Raw genomic sequence first — 21,968 nt, forward strand, 5'->3', positions numbered from 1 at the left:
TGCAAAAGTCCTTCACAGTTTACTGATTATTAATCACCTAATTACTAGGGTTGGGACATTTAACTAAATGGATGATTTATTAGAGGGGTTTTCTTGAGAGGGTTATCATTTATCATTATCATAAGTAAAAATTGTCAATTGTCATTTATAAAGTGAAACTTCTTCACCAAGTTCTTCCAATGTAACTCAATGTAATGCTAAAATGTTCATTTAGCTTTAACTAGTACTGTAGTTATTAGATAAATTTCAGGAGACAAGACATTTTTTATTGATTCATCACCACAGTCATGAGATCCTACAGCAGCGTTAATACGCAAATGACTCCTCTGATGAATATTGTTTTTTTATGGGCTCTTGCAGTGACACTCTGCAACAAACAGTCGTTTGAATGCTTTATTGTCAGTTTGGGAAAGATGGACTGACTGTAGAAAAAGTAGCAAGCTCTTGTGTTTTAACACCGCCATACTTATACAAATAATTACCTTTCATATTTAGCTTTCAGAGTCACGGATTTTAGGTGTAGGATTTATCTAGGAAAGATAAAAATAGGGATTTTCTCATCCGAATTCTGACAAGTCAGCCAATAACATTGAACGAAAATAATACTAAATTTAAGCAGTAAAGTAAAACCCTGAATTTGGTCAGTGCACATAAAGTTGGCATTTCATAATACAAGTTAGACAAAAGATAAAGCAAATCTACAGATGCAGTTCCATTTAATTAGACAAAAATTTCTTTAAATAGGGAATGAAGCTTTCTAAGGCAACATTAAATTTATAAAAAGGATCTAATAGACTTGTGTAGTACAGGAATGAAACTATACAGTGTCTCGCTCTCTTTTTTTAAACTCATTTACACAGTCCTTAATTTTCAGGTTTACACCCGTTTGTGTAACAAATATCCTACACTTAGTAGTCTCTGAAATAAAATTGATTTCATAGTAGTCTCTGAAATCTCATGTATCCAGAGACCACGATACAAACATACCTATGCACACACATTTTCTCCTTAAAGCACTTTTGAGAAACTGGACGTTCAACAGACCTGGTTGTGTACGTTCTGAAACGTCTGGGTATTTCTTAGGCTGTACATCAAAAGCAATTCCCTCTAATAAAATTGAACTGTATGATAATTGTATTTCCTTCTAACAGTGTCTTGAGTTTGCAAAAGAAGCCCATATTTCTATAAACAAAGGCAATTTTTTTTTTTTGGAAACCTAATTCCCACTTTTCCATCTGAATATCAGATTCTATAAATGAACTCTAAAATTTCCAGAAAATATCATCTTAATAGTTACACGACTAAACTTTTTTTCTTCCTTTTAAATACAGCTATCTTCTGTATACGTTTCTGCAGTTTTCAATCCATGTCCATCAGCTGTTCATCTACACCCAAGACATGATTGTCCAGTCACAGCAAAATATATTCAATCTAAACTGCTGTTAAATGTTACGTAAGAAGGGTTAGAGCATTACAAACTTTCAAACAAACAAACAAAAACCAACAAACAAAAGAAGAAAAAAATAACCCCACATTGGCTGGGGCATAGAGCAAGTCCAAGCATTTACATTTGTACAAATATATGTTTGAATATAAGCAAACATTTACATAAAAAAAGCTGTCCATGAGCTGCTACACACCAGTCAAAAGGCTCAGTAAAATAAAACATGTAAAACTGCTCTAATATTTATTACATGAGAGAAAAACTGAACTTCTTGGCTGGAGTACTTGTTGGAGTTGCACTTCATATCCGAGATGCATGTGAAACACTTTCTGTTTCCGTCTAAAACTCAAACTATGCATCCGGTGTCGCTTTCTGGAACCTCAAGTAAGACACATGGCCAGCCCTCCTATGACAAAGCGGATGAGTTGAAAATGAGAAACGAGAGGAGTGTGGACTTGTCCTGATGGACTACGCCACAGGGCCTGGGCTACAACACACCATGTGTGTGATTTGGATGAGGCGAGGGATTTTCCGCCATTAACACCCCGACTCAAACCCTGCTCCTTCCCACAGAAAGGTTTTATTTAAGAGTTTTTAAAACCTTCAGCCAGTGTGTTCACAAGTTCTTTGTGTTCAGGTGAGTTTTGTAATGCTTTGTGAGGTGGTCACTCCGCATGAATCGCTTCTGACACTTTGAGCATTCAAAGCGCTTGTCTCCTGAAAGAAAGAAAAAAAAAGTCAATGTATCGTAAATCTCATGATAGATTCTGTTCAATGCATGAAAGAAAATTAAATCAGTGTCAAATATCTCTAAAGCAAATTAAATAGTATAGACTTGGACTATTAAATATATTTTAGATTTTTCTTTGATATTTTAGATCAGAACATATGCTTTTCCAAAAGCATTACAGCACAGAAACCGTTAAACATAGAGCAAGCATCATAAGAGAATAGTTAAAATGATCTTTGCTTTGCCACACATCCAGACTCCTAGCTATTTAGTACATCTAAGAGTCTAAAGCCGCCTTCACACTGCACACGACAAACGGACATGACTGTCGGATTTAGCCCCCTAGTGACAGTCGCACGGAATATGCAATATGATCGTGTAGACGTCAACATGGGAGAGTTAATTAACAAGTTAATTCTCGCGGTCTCGGAAAACCCATTACTAGATGATAGTGACAAAAATCTTCTCCATTAAGTCGCAACTCGTGCACTAAACGGTGATCCTCACCGAGACTTTTTCTCCGAGTCAGGATGTGTTTCATACACACTGATTTGCAATGTTTTCTTTGCCGTCTCCAGTAAAGGAGAGCAAAAGCAAGAGCCTGTGTATTCTCCCTCCATTTATCATTGTGAATACAAATAAATAAATACAAACAATCAATGCAACAATAAATCCAGAAAGACCGCGAATAATTTTTGAGGAAACATGGACGCAACATTAAAAATAATACAATATAAATATTATCAATGTATTACTTTTTTTTATCAATAACAATGTATTTAAAACAAAAAGATTGTTTTTGGTAAAGTTTAAAAATGACTAAAGTTAATATTAATACTTTTCAATAATTTTTATCACCTCACGCACACGAACCTGATAGGACAACATTGGAATACATCACATCCGGTCGGCATATTGGATGCGGTGTAGTCGCACAAGTTAAATTTTTTTTAACGGATCCAACGCTCAAAACGGATCTGAAAATTACGGATCTGCAGGTGGTCGGCACCTCACGCAGCGACCTTGCGACTACCCATAGGAAATGAATGACTTCCGGTTTATCGGCGGTCATTTGTCGTGTGCAGTGTGAAGGCGGCTTAAAAGTCATCAATATTAAAATCATCTACAAAGCTTTGATGAGTTTTATTCATTTAAATATATTTACATAAGGCTAGAACTACAATTCAAGGAATCTTGAATGTTCTGTTTTTGTCTGAACAACAAACCTATTTACAGCAGGGTGTAGCATTTAATTCAACTCTCAGCTTTCTTGTTTGAAAACTGAACTTCGTCTACCAATGAGGTAGAAGTAACAAAAACATCCACCCAAAACAATAAATGAGGTAATAGCAGACCTTAGGTATTGTCAGGATTCAAACTTTTGGTCACTAAAATTTCCTTCCGTGTAACGTTACCCTACTACACCAGTTCACAAACATTAACATTGAACCTACTGTTCGTCATTAAATTAAAAGCACAGCTTGTGAATATACATGCACTTAATTCATGCTTAACTGGGTGTGTGGATTTATCAGCTGTTATAAAGGTACAGCAGTTTAATAAACTCCATGTTCCTACTCCAAGTGCAGTACCATGTCATTAAAATTGAGGGCACGGACACGGGTGGCACCACTCAGCATTTGCTGTGGTTCAGAACGTCGTTCAAAATCCTGCCGTGCCTCTCACAGTCTTCTGTTAAATTACACTATATTCGTCTTAAATTCTTGTTACCGTGTATAATACTTGGATTATAACATGTAGGTATAATAACTTCTCCCTAGTAAAATGTTCGTCTTTCTGTGGCTTGAATGAAGTCTTAAATGTTTCATATGAGAGCTATAATACAGATGACGCATTCTCTTTCAATCAAACATCAAACTCGCCACTTTCTTCATTCTTGAAGTGAACTTTTGCATTTATGGTGATTAGATTCACTGTTTTGTTCTGCTGAAATAAACGCAACACGTCCTGTGAAGTTGTTTTAGATGCTGCTCTTCTTGTCGGTGCCCCCTATGTGTTTAACCCTCCCACATTATACAATAGCGACTGACTGAGGACCACCTTTCCTCTTTCTGCTATGATTCTGTCAATGATAGATTTTCATGGTGTGAGAGAGCAGTGATGTATGAATGCACGCTCACTTTGTACTTTAACATTCATGTGTTAGGAATGTAGGACTCCCTGCCTGGTGTTGAGGTACTATACAAAATCTACATATGTGTAGATAGGTTTGCTTTTCTGAAGAATTGTAATTGAATGTATAATATATTCATCATAGCTCTTTATAAACTGTAGTGTACCTGTATGTGTCCTGGCATGTCTCTGCAGTTCGTCACTGCGTGTGAAGCTCTTCCCACAGAAGACCCAACTGCAGGTGAAAGGCCGCTCTCCCGTATGCAGACGCACGTGGGCTCGCAGCAGGGATGTCTTCCGGAAGGTCTTCCCACAACCTACTATGTGGCAGATGTGCTTCCTCTTCCCAACCTCACCTGGCCTAAAGCAACCAGGACAGTAAAACATTAGTGAGTTAAAGTTAATATTAGTTAATTAATTGAGTTTCCATACCATAAGTCTGCTACCACAAATAAATATATATAGTAAATTCTGAACAACTCCATTCATGTGTTTTGCCTAATTATGATAATTAGAAAATTGTGCCAAATGCACTGCCTGCTCCTTTAATATGAAGCCATGACAGCTAAAGAGTTGACTCCAGTAAATAACTGTGAAAACCTCCTCATAATATTAAAACTCATGGCAACTGGCAGATTAGAGAAGAGCTTTTTTGTCTAGTAAAACAAACATATTCTTATGCTAGTGCTGATCAGTCCAGATGACAACAAACCAATGTACTGCCACAAACAGAGAGATCCATAAAAATATACGTTCAGGCCATCCTTAAAAATATTCTTGTCTGCCGTAACCCGACCAACCCTGACAATTTAGGACCAACTCAATTTTTTATTATTTTTTTTTGCTTTAAGTCCGACTGACTTGCCGGTTGTAAATTTGGGTTAAGACCGACCAATTTTTTTTTTACTCTTCAAACAACTAATACAAAAGCAATAAAATAATATTAACAGGTTCGAGCACCATAATACATTTAAAAAATTCATTAAAACAGCTTGACACCACTTTAACTTGGCACGAAGTTCTGGAAAACTGTGCCCAGCATCAAAATAAGGTTTGCAATGATGCGCCCGAAGGCACGGGTTGAAGACCCAGTCAGTGACGACACGATATGCCAATTTGTTTAAAGTCATACCTACGTAATCACCATCACCAAAATTACATTGAAACACGATGAATGTCTCAGTATGTGTTTTTTACTATTCCACCTACCACAACAAATATTTCTCTGAATATTCCTGTGACAGAGTACCACATAACAAACATACAGCTGTAACATTGACAACACCCTGAGGATGTTGGATTCTCCGGCCACCTCGGACTCATGTAAAAGTACTGCTATTATCTTGTAAACACGTTAATATATATTAATACGAGCTGCTTTCATGAATGTAATCAGGGTCTGCTGTACCTTTTCTCAGCATCTTTGCAGTTGGGACAGGTGCATGCCATGCGTCGTTTCTTCTCTCCTGGCTGGCTCTGTAGCTCGAGCGTAAGTGTCTGCTCCACCTTCAGTGGCTGCTCCTGTGTCTGCATGCTGCCCAGTTGAAGCCCACCTCCCTGAACTGTCTGTACCGTCAGGTGCTGCTGTCCTGAGAGCCACACATACAGACAGATATGGTGCGTGTTCTGAATGTATAACAAAGATTGTGCTACAGGATTTTCTGACAGTTTACATCAGAGGTAATTGCATCAGTTTTTTTTGTTTCTGTTGTTTCTTCCTTGACAACTTTTTGGACCTATGCTACTTTGTTACCTAATCATCTCTTACTGAAAACAGAACTTCCTTCTTGTGGTTTGTTTGTGGTGGATGTGAAAAATAAAAATAAGAAAGACATTCTGTCGCTTCTAACTTTTTCGACGGTGTGATCATGTGACCATTGTTTTCAGATATGACTTGGAAGTGCTTACTTAATAGCTTACATAATTATAAACATTCATCCTTCTGAGTATTAACCATCTAAATTTGATGATTACAAGACAACATGAAATTTTATGCATATGAGAAAGCACTAGCAACATAAAATGGTCAGACAAACTCTTACTCACCCCCTGAATTGGTGATGGTTACGGGAACTCCTTGTACTTGAACCCCGTTGATATTAATGGTCTGCACAGCTTGAGCTGCTGAAGTGAGCTGTGCTGCATTAAGCGTTATTAGACCACCACCAGCAGGAGCAATTTTGGCAAGGGTCCTCTCTTTCCGTGCCCCCGGCTGGGCTTTCTTACTCACCATAGCCTGCGTGACGGGAGTGGTGGTTGGCGTAGTTGGAGTGGTTACGATGGTCTCCTGCAGCTGTACTGCCTGCCATTCACCTGAAGCTGTTTTAATTAGTACCTGCAACAAAACAACAAACATGCCAAACACAATCAATTACACATCACAGTACAAAACTACCAGTTACAATGATCTATCAAACTTACCAGCTGTAAGAAATTTTTTTTTAAGATTCTGTAATGATCCTGTCTAAATACAGACAGGTCATAGACATCAACTAGAACCCACCCTGTTACTATAATTAAACGTCTTGTGCATAAGCAGGAAACAGAGATGCTGACGTACCTGTGTGGGTTCTGAGGGAGCCACCTGCACAGTGGGGGGGGCTGGCACTCGCTGGGGCACAGGAGGGAGTGTTGCAGAGGCAGCTTGTACCACTTTTAGAGCCTGAGGTGGTATCTGCACCACCTGTTGATCTGATTTCTGCTGAACCAACTGCACCTGCTGTACCACAGGCTGGCTCCCTCCTGGACTCTGCACAATCAGGAGGTTGTTCCCTGCCTAACAGGTGGGGGAAAAGTTAGTGAATTGGGATCCAAATATTTTTTAATTATAACACATTTAAAACTGCATCCTAGTGTTTAACTAGGATGCCCACCAGAATTCTTTCTGAACCCTTCATTTGGGCTCTAAATTTATGATCTGATTCAAGGACTTGTGTCTATTGAGAAATAGTTGGTTTTAGAATAGATCTACAACTTACTTAAAAAAAACTTCACAAGAGAGTCCATATCACATGACTAAATGATTTACTTGTTATAAAGGTCAAAAACAGAGCATGATCGACCTACTTGGATGATGTTATCCGCTGTTGTTTCGATCAGCACTGTTTCCACCTGTTCAGCAATAGGTGGCGGTGAAGCTGGTGGAGGAGCAGGAAGAGGAGGAACTACAGCAGCCAGTCTCTTCCGCCCCCTCTTTCCCTTTACTGGCCGAGGTGAGGCAGCTGCAGACTCTGTGACGATATGAGTTGCACCTACTTCACCCGTAGCAGCATTGAGTGGCAGAGCAAGTCCACTAGGCAAACGCACTATGTTAGCGGTGGGAGTAACGGTGGCATTGTTCTGCCTCCGCTTTTGCGTTGATGGCTTGATGGGTACTGTCTTCTGTGCAGGAGCTGGAGTAGCTGCCTGCATTGTAACAGGTGAGGTGATGATAGCCTGGTTGGTCCCAGGGATGATCTGGATCTGTCCACCCTGGGGTACCATCTGAATGGTCTGAGCTCCCTGGATCTGGGGAACCACCTGGTACTGAATGTTTGCAGTAGTTGTACCAGCTGGGCGAGTCTGGGGCTGGATAGTTAAGAGGATAGGACTAGTTCCTGAAGAACCTACACCTGCAGGGAGTTGAATGATATTTCCTTTCGCTGAGAGAAAGCCCAGGTTTTTGGGTGGTGCCGGTGCAATGGGAGCTGGTTTGATGGGGTGAAGGCGGCGCGTGGTTGGCTGGGCTGGAGGAGTGCTGGCTGGAGCTTGGGCAGCAGGCGGGCCAATCTTACTGCAAGTGGCAGCCAGGAGGGCCAAAGGTGAGGGCTGAGAATCCTACAAACAAGATGGCAATAAAGCAGATATTCAGTTTGACCTGTCTCAACCTTTTACACCTTCACCTGACGAAACAGTGAGGTTTAAATAAGTGGTCCTACAGTTAGATTTATGAAATAAGTTGCCAGAGATTCAACATCTTCACACTAAATGGCATATGAAATCTATTCACATTTGAGTCGGGGTACAAAATAAAGATCACTAGCACTAAGAAAGTGAACAACACTGACAGGTGTGCATAAAATTAAGTACACCATCTCCTACATACTAACTGCATCTTGTTTGTGTCTGTATTCAGTTAATAACTCATACTTTCTTAGATTGTTAGCTACTATTTTTCCAGTCCCTGCATTGATAAAGTATTATGAAATCTCTATTTTTAAAACAGGAAACAAGCAAACATACCCAAAACAAGCCTTTGTTCAAAATTGCGAAATTGTGAGTACTTACTTGAGAGGTGGTAGTTGAAGGCTGAAGATATTCACTGGGACTGACAGCAACTGTGGTGGCCATACTGTCCTTTTGATCTTTGGGAGAAAATCAGAAACAGAATCTTTACAAAACTGAAATATGAAAGTAAACAATCTGCTATGTTGGATTCTAGATATGGTCCAAACTTTAAATTGCATAACTGCTAATCGATTTTGTTTTATTTTGTGTCTATCGAAAAAAATATCGATATATTAAGAGTTCACCAGGTTATCTAGTCTGCACTAAACCTGATTAGTTAACTGGTGAGGCGAGTAGGTTTTGGTGTCCCGAAACGTGGAACAGAGGAACTCGGAAAATCCACTTAAGGTGCATTAGGTGAGATTAGTCTCTTTTATAAAGTCTCTAAGGTTTATATTTGAATGCTTTCCGCCCATATTCATAAAATACCACCCCCAAGACCTACTGTAGCCTTTAGTGTCTATAAGCTGAATGACAGTAAACGCATCCAAACACAAACCGGAAGTCGAGCATTGCACCTTTAAAAGACTGTCATGAACTTTTACGGCCAAATGAACGTAGCTAAAGTGGATGTAAACGTAAATAGACCAGCATGCATAAAATCTGACTTTGTAGAGTTTTAGTAACAAATAAAAAAAAAAAAAAAATTGAAAACGCGATAGAGCTCATAGGTTAATAAGACTACAGTTAATACACATCATTAATTCATACGGCTCTTAAAAATGCTCAGTTTTATTCTCTACATACATAAAATAATTCTTATTAAATATGGCTGGTATTAACGACGGCATGTAATACTCCCATGAACATCTGTACAATTTCTGTAGCTATAATAATAACCAGATAAGTAGATTTAATAGTAAACAATTTAAAGATGCTTCACTAAAAACATCTCAGTGATGAGTGAAAACAATGTACACTAATAATTTTTAGAGCGTCCTGACAGAACCCCCCCTCAATAATAACAGCAATAAAAACCCAAACAAATAAAAACTAACCTTAGCTAACAGCTACAAACAGACTGTAAGCTAACGAGATACCAAACAACTCCGCGTTAGCACTAATGCAGCTAGCGCTAATGAAGCTAGCTCCAGTCTTATGTTTCTGCATTTTTTTATTATTATTGTTTCTTTAGCTAATTAATCGCTTCAGAGCTTCGCATTTCTGCTTTAAGAGGCAAAGCAATCAGACGGGAAAATAATACGCTTTTTAAAAAAATACCGGAACTCAACTGCAAAGCCTAGCTGCGCTTTGCTAACTCGCTAAGCTAACTTGCTAACTAGCTAGCTAGCATGCTAACGAGCCCCGAACTAGCCTGATAAACTCTTTGATACGGGATCGCGCCTGATTCCGGAAGTGTGCATTATGTTGCAGTGTAATACATCATTTTAATACACATTTCTTGCGCTTGGATAATGCACCAGTGTACTCAATAAACTAAGGGTACGTTTCTTTTTATTTATTTTTTTTTTCTAAAGTAGATAGTAACATAAACGCCAACGTTATAATTCCTACCCACCGCTCATGACGACATTCGCTCTCCGTTAAACCTTCAAGAGCAGAGCCCGTATCCAGAGACCGCCCGCGCCCTTCGACCAATCCGCCTGCTTGTAGAGGAATGAATGATCGCAGTTCTGCCCAATCAACGTACACGATCCTGGTGATTGAGTTTTAATCTGACCAATAGAATGTCCAAACGCTGCGGAGGCTGTCGATGTGCCGAGTCTTGACCAATAGCATGCCGCGGTTTAGAAAAAAAGGCGGGTGCTGAAATAGGCTAAGCGAGCTAGACTGAGCCAATTATACATGATGGCGTACATCACTGACGTCCAGCTCGACCAGTTAGAACTACCTGGAACATATCAATCAAAAATAATTGACATCCATTTTATATAGACATCCAGTCTGTACTTTGAATTAAAAAAATCTTTTGATGTCTTATCCCAAAAAATTCCATTGCATTTCTACTATAACTCGCTCAACTACCCAACATCTGTGACACTCTTGTCTGGAGCTTTTTCATAACCATCTATTATAGTTATATATAGCCCCAATTATACATACATCATGAAAGAGTGCTTGGTTGTTTCAGAATGACCCGCGTAAAATGGGTTATTCTGTGAGGTGCCACAGAGCCATAACGGGTAGCATCGCTGTTTCAGCGGTCTGAGGTCCCTCGTTCAATCCTGAGCTCGGGGTTCTGTCTGTGTGGTGTTTTATATGCTGATCATGTCTTCGCACAGGTTTCCTCAAGGTTCTGTGGTTTTCTTCCACCTTCCAGAAAAGGTGGTTTGGCTATGCTAAAGTGTAAATGAGTGTGTGTCCCATACGTATGTCCCTTCCTTGTGCCCAGTGTACCTGGGATTGGCACTGGATCGACAAGAACCAGGGCAGGGCGGCTGATGAATATGAATGAATAATTCATTTATATTTTCTACACTTTGCTCAGACTGTTTTGTGACAGTAAAAACCATGCAAGATGACGAAGAAGAATTCCAAAGCTTTTTTGTTTCAGTTTTACTTTCTTTTACTGAAAAGGTGGCCTGTAGTCAGGCTGAGGAGTTACAGTTGAGGTACCGGGCAAAAAAAGCAGACGGCAAGATAACAGAGAGAAAAAGAACAAAAAACAAAGGAAAGCAATTCACAAATGTGTCCAGTTTCAAAAGTCCAATGTTTTCATGACCAACAGATGGAGGTTTATGTCATAGCTCCAGATCACATTTAACATTTTATCCATTTCATTTCACAGTTCTGTGCCTTCCATTAGTCTAACGCTTGGCGGACCATCTCTGGCCAGTTTCATATGATCAGTACTCCAGCATTTCACCATCCCATCTTGACTTAATACAATGAGCAGCCATTCTGTTGATGTCCATTGGCTTCTGCTGGAAGACTGATAGGGATTTTTTGGCAGAGCTGTGCAACAAGAGCATCTATGCACTATCCCATCTGCTATCCATACAGAGAAAACCTGAAGGGGAAATTACACTTATCATATTTGCACCTTCATATTTGATAAATTAAAATCAGTTTACAAAAATAAAATTTAATTTCTTACAGAAAATATCTCTTGCACTACGTCTCGGGCTCTGGCTCTTGCTCCACACCTGCCATCTGTCGCATGCCTTTGATTGACAGGTACATCTCTTCCTCAGGGTCATAGTAGTAGAACTTTTTCAGATAGGAAATGAGGGGTCTGGAGCATAATGGAAAGAAGAACATTTTCATTACAGTATTAAGTGCACTATTTGTAGGAAAAACAATGTGAAACTGAATAAAATAGAGCAGTACTTTGGGAGAGGGAGCTCCTGAATGTGGTCTATGCGGACAAGCTGCCGGATACAGAAGCGGCAAAGGTGCTGCAAGGATTTGACATTACAGAAGCGGGAGACTGGATACAGCAGCTGCACTGGGGTTGGTGGGAGTCCTGTGAGGCAGAGACCAAACAACCTTTATGATCACATTTCACCTACACTGTGTTCTCAGGTTATGGTCAAGATTTTTTCCAGCCTGTGTGATGCAAATTTCGCAATAGCAAGAACTTGACGCTGTATTAAATTTACCAGGTACACGCGATCGCAGAAAGTAAAGGAATTTTCCGTTCTTAGAATGCATGATGGCACGCTCTATGAACTCCACCACAGAATGGCAGCGGTCCTCAAACTTTGGATGGCACCATAAGCTGAAGGTCCCTAAACAGGGAAACAAACACTCTTTTCTGCATTCATTCATTCTGCACGTGAGGGATCTTTACGTATTTTTTATCCAGCACTTGTGTGTACTGGTTACCTCTGTAATGCTCCATGCGTGTGTGGTGTGTAACACCTTGTGAGCGGAAACTCAGGCTGAGTATATATCGGGGGTCTGAACTGTCTCGAACCAGAAATGAACCATCCGGCTTCCCTTTCAGTTTCAATTCGGCGTCCTCCCAGTTCATTGGCCCCCAGTACCATCCACACTGTGGAACCACAGATACACACCTATGTAAGTATTTGTGCAAGCGATTCCAGTTGAGTTATACCAAACTGAGACTGATGTAGCTATCTCAAATGAAAAGTACAGATATAGTACCAGTAAACCTGCCTGAATGATAAGGCACAAAATGACTAAAGGTAGTTATTTCTGTAAACATTTAGATACATATGAATTTTTTATTTATTTTTTTAAAGGTTTTTATCCTCACCCTCTCCAGTTCTCTCAGGCTGGCGGTGAAGCTGCTGGAATCAACTCCCCTAAGAGGACACACATTTGCAGGTGGAGCAACTCTCATTGGAGGTGGAGTCTCAATCGGTGATGCAGAATGAGGGAGAGCTCGGAAGAAAGCATCTACAACAGAAAGATGTGTAACTGTAATATATCCAAGAAGCTTTCCTTCTGATATTTATTTACTACCTAAATATAGGAACAACCAGGGACTATCAATGTTGAAATCAATAGTGAACATGATTCATAATGCATAAAGGACTGTGTTAAAGGTGTTAGTCATTAAACATGACAGATACCACTGTGCAGGCATGGGTTGATAACCAACCTGCACATTATATATTTATACTATCAGTTTTTCATGTGTCATTGTCCAGCAGTTGAGGGATTTAAAAGGTTAATCAAACCGAATTCTGCCCGTAAGTGCACTACAAGCACCAACCAAGAACATTTACTGACTATTTTTAATAATAAGATAAATTGTTTCAACACTAGTCTATAAATCTGCTTAACTAGTTAATAAGCAATCATATTTATGTGGGGTATTAAACTAGTTATGTTTTAAGCACTGGCTTTATCCACAAGATAGCAACAGGAAATTCACATGTAAGCCTTTCTTTTATCTAGAGGTCTGACATGACACTGATGGTGCATCCCAAACCACATACTTCTCCACCATTCTACAGCATTTTGTTTTAAAAAGTGTAAGTGTGTAAGTCCAGCAGATTTGCTTTCATAATAGAAGGGGGCGAGGTTACCAGCCGCTGACATGGGATGAGAAAATAAATCCAAGATGGCCAACGTCATTCTGGTGGACATGAAATCTTACAAAAGTCTTCAAAGTTTTAAATAATTCACAGTGTTCTGCTAGCGGTGTCACATTATGGCGTTTGAGTTTGAGTGGGAAACAGCTTATACTTCCAGTTATTAAAAACTTTAGTGTTCCATTTGAGATGATACAACTTTTCTAATATGCATCTTCTAGATGCTATAGTAGATAGTACACAGTGTGAAGTACCTCATTTGGGACGCAGCTTGACAGTGTCCTTTCTAGCTAAATGTCTTTGCATTTTAAATATGCAACAAACTAAAAAAAATGCATTTATTTATATTCCGTAGTAAGTAGGTCAACTGTCAAGGTGTCTGTAGAGTTTCTGGTCAACCGAACCAGTGAATTTTCCTACCCGTTGGGATAAACTAATTTGTCTGTTCTTGTTGTTTGTTTGAAAGTTTTCTATATAGTTAAATATATTCTAATCTACTGTATCGCTTTTCACTCTTATTGTGAAACATTAACAGGTGCAACACTGCTGTAAAACCTCTGGCCATTATTATACTTAAAAAGCAAGACGAGATCTCAAAATGTGTCGTCTTTAATCTCATGTATATATTTCCTCTAGCTCTGTGGTTGCCAGCTACTATGCATGTGTGGGTGTGCATCTCTGCATTCATCAGTCTTTCCTGCTGTTTATTATACAGAGCCATTTTCTAACAGTACTGCTGAGATTATATTCTATTCTGACTGTAAGCAGGCCGTTGTTTGGTTATTGGTTGTCGCCAGTGTAAATAGGTCAGAGACCAAGTACCTAGGTTTTTATGTGGCTGTTTTCTACTCATGCAATGCTGGTGTATAATCTTGAACTATTGTACACGATACAACAACATTCACTGGCTTGGAACCAATGATTGGTGGCATCAAGTGCTTGAGGATGGCATCATTCTGTCACCATGACAACATGAACAGAATTCAAAATGTGATGTTAACATGCATACTGATTTAAAGATAACTCACAAAAGAACCATTTACTAGAGAGAAAGTAAATAGGAAATGTCATATTTCTGGCTCATAAGCCTGCAAACACCTGGTTCTTAAAAGGGTCCAGTACTGGCACAATATCCATGAAAAAGGGGTGACAGTGCCCACATTTCATGCAAATACTGATGAACTTCTCATAACAAACTTATCTAACAATCAACAAACTTCGGCAGTGAATGAACGTCTAATATACAGTAACCAATTTAAAACTTGCTACAAAGATTAATCCATGTGGATATTTCTATGTGTAGAAATTCCTAAAATACACACTGCTACTTTAATAATAAGATAAACTAGATTTGTAAAGTTCGTCGCGACAAACTTTGATGTTGGCTTTGATGAGGCAAGTATTCGCAAAGGCCGGTGCTTTTTGGAGGCGAGTGGACATAAGGGTCAGTGTTTCTTTTGGAGGCAAGTGGACAGAAACATAGGGTGCCAAAACATCTGGAGGCAAGTGGAGACGAGCATGTGACATCATCTGAATACTCCTGAGGAAGTTCCCCTCATTGGGCTGACTGTTTTGATATGTCACATGTTCATGTTGTGCTAATTTTTGATTTTCACGTGACGTCGCGACATCATCAGAATACACGTGAGGAAGTTCCCCTCATTGTTCTGAGTGTTTTGATATGTCACATGTCCATGTTGTAAAAAGTTTTTTGATTTTGCCTATATTGTGGGCGGGGCTGCGGCACAACCGGAAGGCCAGTCGGTACACCAATTTAAAACTTTGTTCAGAGTATCACCCTAAAGGAGCTGGCCGAGTTTGGTGTAGATAGTTCAAAAGCTTGCCGAGTTATAAACCTCCAAATTTTATAATTGGAGTCTATGGGAAAAAAGGCCACTTTGAGACCCGGTACCGGAAGTACCGGTATTCAGATCACTTAGAAAAGTAATAGCAACAAACTTCAGACCAGGGTCTACAACATATCCGAATTTGGTGCATGTGGCTCGAAAGCCCTAGGCCGCATTAAATTTTATAAATTTTTGTCTACGCTGAAATAGGAATACAGAATGTTGGCTTCTACAAAGCCAACATAATAATATCTTTAATGTCTTCCTTAATTAAAAGATTGAAAATTTTAAAACCACAGTGTAAGACACACCAAGATAGACTTAGAATTGTCCTTGGTAGTTACTTATTAATAACTTAATTAGCATATTTTTCCTACAGTATGACAGAAAAAGAAGGCATAATTAAGCAGCCTTATAAATTAAGGCAACACATACAATAGGAAGCCTGTGTGGTGTTTGGCTGCTCAATATTCTGCAATCATCTTGACACAACAAGGCACATACAAGGGACATAAGGTTAGATGGTAGGGGAAGTCGGAGTGAAAAGGGAGGGTTGGAGTCTGCTCTTATTGCAAAATAGTGTCCAGCATACACACACATACACACATATTGCCACCATCACACCCTTACCATTGAGGCTGAGGCTATGCTGGATGGTGGCATGGAGGGAGGGAGGAGGAGGAAGAGGCAGGGGGAGAGACTGCAGGGAGGCCCCCATGACATTCACTAGGAAAGGCCCTGGTTGTGGCCCACCTATATCGTCTGGAACAGAGTAGCATGTGTTCAGAAACCAGGAGGAGACATTTAAAACGTAGGTGTCAAACTCGAGCCCAGTGTGTCAGACGCAGAAGTACACATCAAAAATTTACACCAGACTTATAGTATAAAGACTGCCCACCTTTTTAGAACTATGTCAAAAACTTATTATATCATGTGTTCTTTAGTAATTTACTACAGATGAGTCACTGGTCTACACATCATTAAGAAACTGTCAATTACATTGTTGTCAGTTATATAACTTTAATGGTTAAATTCAATTAGGGGAAAAAATGTAATATAGAAGCACTAGTGAACTTTTCGACCCCACTGTATATATGTAATAAAGTTAACCAACTTGGTCTAATAGTGCAGCTATTAGCCCTTCTTCTTCTTCTGCATTTTTTTAAAAAGAAATGTGCTAATCCAATTTCAGAGCTTAGGTTAAATGTGTTTAATAATAGAATAGATAATGATATGTTAATAATTTAATATCCTTAAATTATGTCCCTTCAAATGCTTAAAAATATTCTGTTGTGTCCTGGACAGAACTTGAGTTTGACACCTACGGTGATGTGACGCAACGACCAAGAGAATTTAACCAAGCATCCTCACGTGACAAGTAAGGATGGGAGTGATAAATCAGAGGTTGGGTCTAGTGATGGTGAAGGTTGTGAGTTTATATTATTGCAGGATTAATTCTCTCCTGAGCACTTGAACAAAATCCATAACCTGAATTTGCTCCGCTTAATTCTAACTTGCATTGAATAATGAATAAATATATTATTGTAGAAGAACTAGATTAGGAAAAATTGCGCTACATTAATAACTTATGTGATGGAAATGTACACCAGATCCACTGGAATTTGATTAATCTAATGTTAAAAGTATTAAAAGCCATCGTTGGTGAATAACAAAAGACAGCTGTTTAATATACAGCTGTTGTCAAAGACTTTACCCAATTTTTTTACTGTACAAGTTCTTCATCATTACAGAAATTATTCATCAAAACTCCACACTTAACAGCCTCAAATCCATAACATGAACTTTAAAAAATTATGTAAAGTTCAAGGTGTTTAAATGAACGTTTTTTTTATTCTCATTCTGCAAAAATTATTCATATTAGCCATAGATTATTAGGCTGCATGTAAACATAGACATTGTCTTTTCAGCCCTGTAGAACCCATGCAATGTACTTCACGTCTTAATTTGGTGTGTTAGAGAATTAAACAAAACATCAATATAAACATAGCAATATATTTCAAGGCCAGGAGTGGAAAAGAATATTTAACCATGTCTTCAAGTGCACTGTATTCAGAAAAAAATATTTGGTAAATGTAGATATAATTCCAGTGTGTAAAAGTACTAAAATACTGTTGTATATTGTGGTTTCTAAAATTAACAAAGAAACCATATTTAAATAAAACCCTCACAGTCTAACTATAGTGGTTTATTTCGGCAGAAAGTGATAACACATTTGCTGATGTGTGTACACATGAGTGGAAAAGACCTTGTCGGTATAATGTGTAATCAACTGTAAAATTACATCAGTAGCAAGATACTGCCCTTTCAACCACACTAAAGGCATAATCAAAACCAAATTTAAATCTACAATCTAAAACCTAAAAACGGTCTTGAAACTTGTTTCATTATTTATCCTCTGTCTAATCCCTAAAAAAGGAAGAATATATTTTATCCAGCTGGCATACAATTTATTCATACAGTAGGACCTCAGACAGACTGGCATAAGAGTTAGGAATTGGAGATACCATGAGTCAGAGCAAAACAAGACAGAAGAAAAGGAATATTTGAAGAGATTCCTGGAGAGATGGAGGTGAGACAGACATACTGAGAATGTCAACAAAAATGGCAGACAGTTTTAAAGACATAAGATAAGCTAAGGGCAGAGAAAAAGCAAGAGAGAGAGAAAGAGAGAGAGAGAGAGAGAGAGAGAGAGAGAATATGTAGGCCAGTAAAGAAATGAGATCATGAGAATTATTGTTTGTTTGTGTACCTAGCAGGCTGAGACTTCTACGTGGAGGTGGAGGAGGGGTTGGGGGATGAGGAGAGTTTCTCCCTCTCTGTGAGATGTCCACATCCACCAGCGACACTGTCTCTCCTGCAAACAGGACAAAACAATTAACATAGACAGTAATCATGTCTGTTCAGCTTCAGTCACTATGTTATCTTGGACAGGGTATTGTAAGTATCTAACAATGCTTATGTGTACACATTTGCCTAAATCGAAAGCTTCTTAGTATAAAATCAGTCACATCGACTTTTTTGTGGCACTTTCTGTTCCTAGCTCCTTACCAGTGAAGACAGGAGTGAATGCAGCACCAGAGAAGGCACTTTGGGCCCTTGTTAATCCAGGTTGGCTAGTAAAAAACAGGATGCACAGGGTAAATACAAACAAACTTAAAAGAGAAAATGGTGGTTTTGTTACACAGTCTTGTCCACTTAAAGGTAAGATTAATGTAATGAATGTAAAGTTATTCAGACTGATCACCTTTCGCCTATAAGGAAACATTTCCATCTTTATGGGAGTATTCTTTTGCAGGATAACTATGTCCACATTCACAGCAATATAGAGTTCATTGTATGGTTTAAAGAGTACAGAAATTATGTAAATTATATGCTGTGAGCAGATCTCAACCCAAACTACATTGTCCATCCATACATTTTCTACAGTGTAGAGTCTATCCCAGGGGACTTGGGACACAAGGCTGGGGCAACATTGACAGGGTGCCAACCCATCACTGGGCACAAGCACACACACACTCAGCCACCCTACATACTATGGACAATCATGCCAGTCAGTCTACTATGTATGTGTTTATGTGTTTTATATACTATGGACAATCGTGCCTACGATGTATGTGTTTTGACTATGGAGGAAACTGGAGTACCCAGAGAAAACCCGCTATGCACAGGGAGAACATGCAAACTCCACGCACACATGCTGAGGCACAATCAAATTCCCCATCATCATATCAGTATTTGAGGAAATATATGTTGACAAATGACAGGATAATCTTAAAAGAAAGGCTTCTTTAGGGATTTCTTGTATAATTAAAGGTTCTTAGCATCCTAAAAGGGCTCTGCTTTGAACTTTACAGTTCTACACAAAGCCTTTAAGGTTTCCTCTGAGTAACAACTGAAGAACCATTGTACAGTTCCAGAGATCAACACCTTACTAAGACACTTGTGTTGTCTTTTCTTTTAATCTGTGTATTCTGTTTAAATAGGCAGATAAACTATCTATCTATCTATCTATCTATCTATCTATCTATCTATCTATCTATCTATCTATCTATCTATCTATCTATCTATCTATCTATCTCACTGATCCACACATTCTTGATGCTGAGATCTACACATAGAGAAAAAGAAATCGAAAAGACAATTGTATAAGTTTATGACCAATTAATAAAAGACACTTTTCCCCGAGTCCTACCTGGCTGCGTCCTGTTCCACAGTGCTCACGCCTGACATGTCCACCAAACTGCCGTCTGAAGAAATGGAAAACGTCACCGATGGTCTCTTATCCAGAAGACTGTTAGAGCCGCTACAGCTTCTAGTTCTGAAAAGTTTGCTCAGACAATTTTTAAGAGACCCCTTTCTGGTCTTTCCTGGCACCTTCAGCGCCTTTTCGCCTTCACCGCGCAAACACGGCGCCCTGGACGCACTGCCGCTTCTGTCTGCCTGCATCGTGGGGCTCGCGCTGTCAGCACGAACTCCTACAGCGGGCTCTACTGTTGGTGATTTCGGGAACTGTGAGGAATCTCTGTCAGTGGAGTTACCTTGTGCCTTGATGGTTATGGAGCCTCGCAGCAAACAACAAAGCTGCGAATCACGACATGTCGGTAAGCAGAGGCCGCCAGTAACCCCGACCGCCTGGCCCGAGAGTACTGTGGGGAAACATTTGAGTGCCAGCTGGGTCTTCACCTGTGCGCCGTCTTGGGACTCGGGATTGTTCTTCATGCCCAGGCCGTTGACCTCCTCCGAGCCGAGGCCTTCCAGTACGAGCAGAGCATCGCTAGTCTCGGTTGGATCTTCACCTTGTCTAATCCCAGTCGTCGTGGAGCACGAGCAGTGCTGTAAATCGCTGTCCTTCAGCAAAAAGTCGGGTACCGGGGCGACTCCCAGCTTCCCAAATTGCCTTGCGAGTTCCAAAACAGGCCTTTCAGGGAGCCGGAGCTCTCCCTGCCCTATCATGCTCCATGTAGGGTCTAACACTGCAGTCTGGTTCGATTTGTCAACAATCTGCGGCCAGTCGCGTTTATCCGTGATTATGCGATGCCGGTGGCACAGTTCACCTCGCTCTGTGTCCACTGTTGTATTCAGCTTCAGCTGAGGATGCAGCACCCACGGAGGATGGTATTGATGCTGAGCATCTACACCGCTGAGCGTATTGTTATTTGTGCTGACGCTCGACTCGGAAGAATGTGTCGTCTGTTCCTTGAAAGACCTCGAAGAATGCCTATCGTCCACATTGTTTTCAGACAACCCATCGGGGTCTCTGGTTACATTTCGGAACACTAACAGTTGAGGCCCAATTCTGCCTCTGTGTCTGAGATCGTAAGCGCGGGCCTCGGCGGAGTGAAGCGGAGGAGGGGGAACAGACAGCGAGGATCTGGTCTCCATACCGCCGGCGTCAGGTGCATCGCTTCCGCCACACTGCGGAGCTTTGTTCCCCGCGGAGAGGTGACTGAGTCCTACCTGATTTTGCGCGCAGTCCAATTTAGCCTTAACGTTTCCGTGGCTCAAGACGTCCTGCCCGAATCCAGCCACCACTCCAGTGCCCGACGACAGACTGCCGTTCTCATCGTCCAAGCGGTCCTCCTCGGCCGCAGAGACCAGGCGCATCAAGACGAAATCAGGAGACATTTCTTGCCCGGTGTTCATTCTTATTCCTCGGTGCGCGGAAGGAACGAGTGATATTAGCGTTTCACATCGCCCTAGTGTCGAGATCGTTATCGCTGCCTGTAATGATAATGGAAGCCAATTCCGCTTGCTGTGGTCCACCACCCGCTCAGCCCCAGAATTAAAAAAGAGATAATTTCCGCCGTAGCTTCAGCATTCCAGTTAGAAATCAGCACCGGCAGCGCGGATATATCTATATATACACACAAAAAACGTATATGAGTCCACTCATAAACGACAACGGGTTCTTAGCGGGTCATACATAACGCTTCATTTAACGGAATGCTTGCGCGTCTTGATCACGTTACCGTCTGTTCGGCCCCACCCGCGCGCGCGCGCTCACCCACTTCCGCACGTTCGCAGCGCGACGCTCTGACTCTTGGCTCCGGGTTATGGCTCAATCCCGAATAGCGCCATGCTTTCTATATACGTGCACTTCATACATTGTAAAATAGTGCCTTTTTCTACACCCTAGTGCACTAAATATGCGCGACTGAGTGATTTGGGATCGAGACTGTGAGAGCTTTCATGTTTTAATGGATTTTTTTTACAGCCTAATGATAATATGTAGTGTTGTTGTTGTTGTTGTTGTTATTTAGGGCTGTACAAATGTAAAGATTTAAGAGTTTATCACTAATCCCTAATTTATCCCTAATGAGCAAGTCTGAGGTGACTCAAGTGACTAAGGTGAGGAAGAAACCTTGAGAGGAACCAAACTCAAAAGGGGAACCTCATCCTCATTTGGTTGACACTGGAGGGTGTGATTATAAATATACAGTCTGATAAATGTTGTATTGATGAGGAGGTTGTTGTCCTCAAAGACCACATGGAGTTGGCATCTTCTCTTTAGTATAGCAAAGAATAACGAGCTGGAACATCTCAAGATGCCTCAGGATCCT

At 40.2% G+C, this 21,968-nt stretch overlaps 2 protein-coding genes across 5 annotated transcripts; both read right to left on the reverse strand.

The window, feature by feature from the left end:
* Positions 1 to 379: 379 nt before the first annotated feature.
* Positions 380 to 10,167, reverse strand: sp2 (sp2 transcription factor). Of its 2 annotated transcripts, none has more exons than XM_060878341.1 (8): positions 10,093 to 10,167; positions 8,574 to 8,650; positions 7,374 to 8,123; positions 6,868 to 7,083; positions 6,354 to 6,642; positions 5,716 to 5,896; positions 4,475 to 4,668; positions 380 to 2,161 (listed from the first exon to the last, which is right to left on the reverse strand). In XM_060878341.1, exons 1-8 carry the CDS (start codon positions 10,097 to 10,099, stop codon positions 2,061 to 2,063), a joined length of 1,815 nt encoding a protein of 604 aa, XP_060734324.1. In that variant the 5' UTR covers positions 10,100 to 10,167; the 3' UTR covers positions 380 to 2,060. The 2 variants fall into 2 exon arrangements, with proteins under 2 accessions (XP_060734324.1, XP_060734332.1); XM_060878349.1 differs by lacking the exon at positions 10,093 to 10,167 and adding an exon at positions 9,572 to 9,708.
* An 899-nt stretch (positions 10,168 to 11,066) lies between these two features.
* socs7 (suppressor of cytokine signaling 7) lies at positions 11,067 to 21,407 on the reverse strand. 3 transcript variants are annotated; one of them, XM_060878322.1, is made up of 11 exons: positions 19,822 to 21,407; positions 19,601 to 19,791; positions 18,457 to 18,521; positions 18,158 to 18,262; positions 16,018 to 16,149; positions 12,757 to 12,899; positions 12,363 to 12,531; positions 12,137 to 12,265; positions 11,865 to 12,000; positions 11,632 to 11,769; positions 11,067 to 11,544 (listed from the first exon to the last, which is right to left on the reverse strand). In XM_060878322.1, exons 1-10 carry the CDS (start codon positions 21,049 to 21,051, stop codon positions 11,649 to 11,651), a joined length of 2,421 nt encoding a protein of 806 aa, XP_060734305.1. In that variant the 5' UTR covers positions 21,052 to 21,407; the 3' UTR covers positions 11,067 to 11,544; positions 11,632 to 11,648. The 3 variants fall into 3 exon arrangements, with proteins under 3 accessions (XP_060734305.1, XP_060734295.1, XP_060734313.1); XM_060878312.1 differs by having other exon boundaries at positions 19,601 to 21,407; XM_060878330.1 differs by lacking the exon at positions 16,018 to 16,149 and having other exon boundaries at positions 19,601 to 21,407.
* Positions 21,408 to 21,968: the final 561 nt, after the last annotated feature.

This window comes from Tachysurus vachellii, chromosome 1 (assembly GCF_030014155.1).
Source record: "Tachysurus vachellii isolate PV-2020 chromosome 1, HZAU_Pvac_v1, whole genome shotgun sequence".
Classification (NCBI taxonomy): domain Eukaryota; kingdom Metazoa; phylum Chordata; class Actinopteri; order Siluriformes; family Bagridae; genus Tachysurus; species Tachysurus vachellii.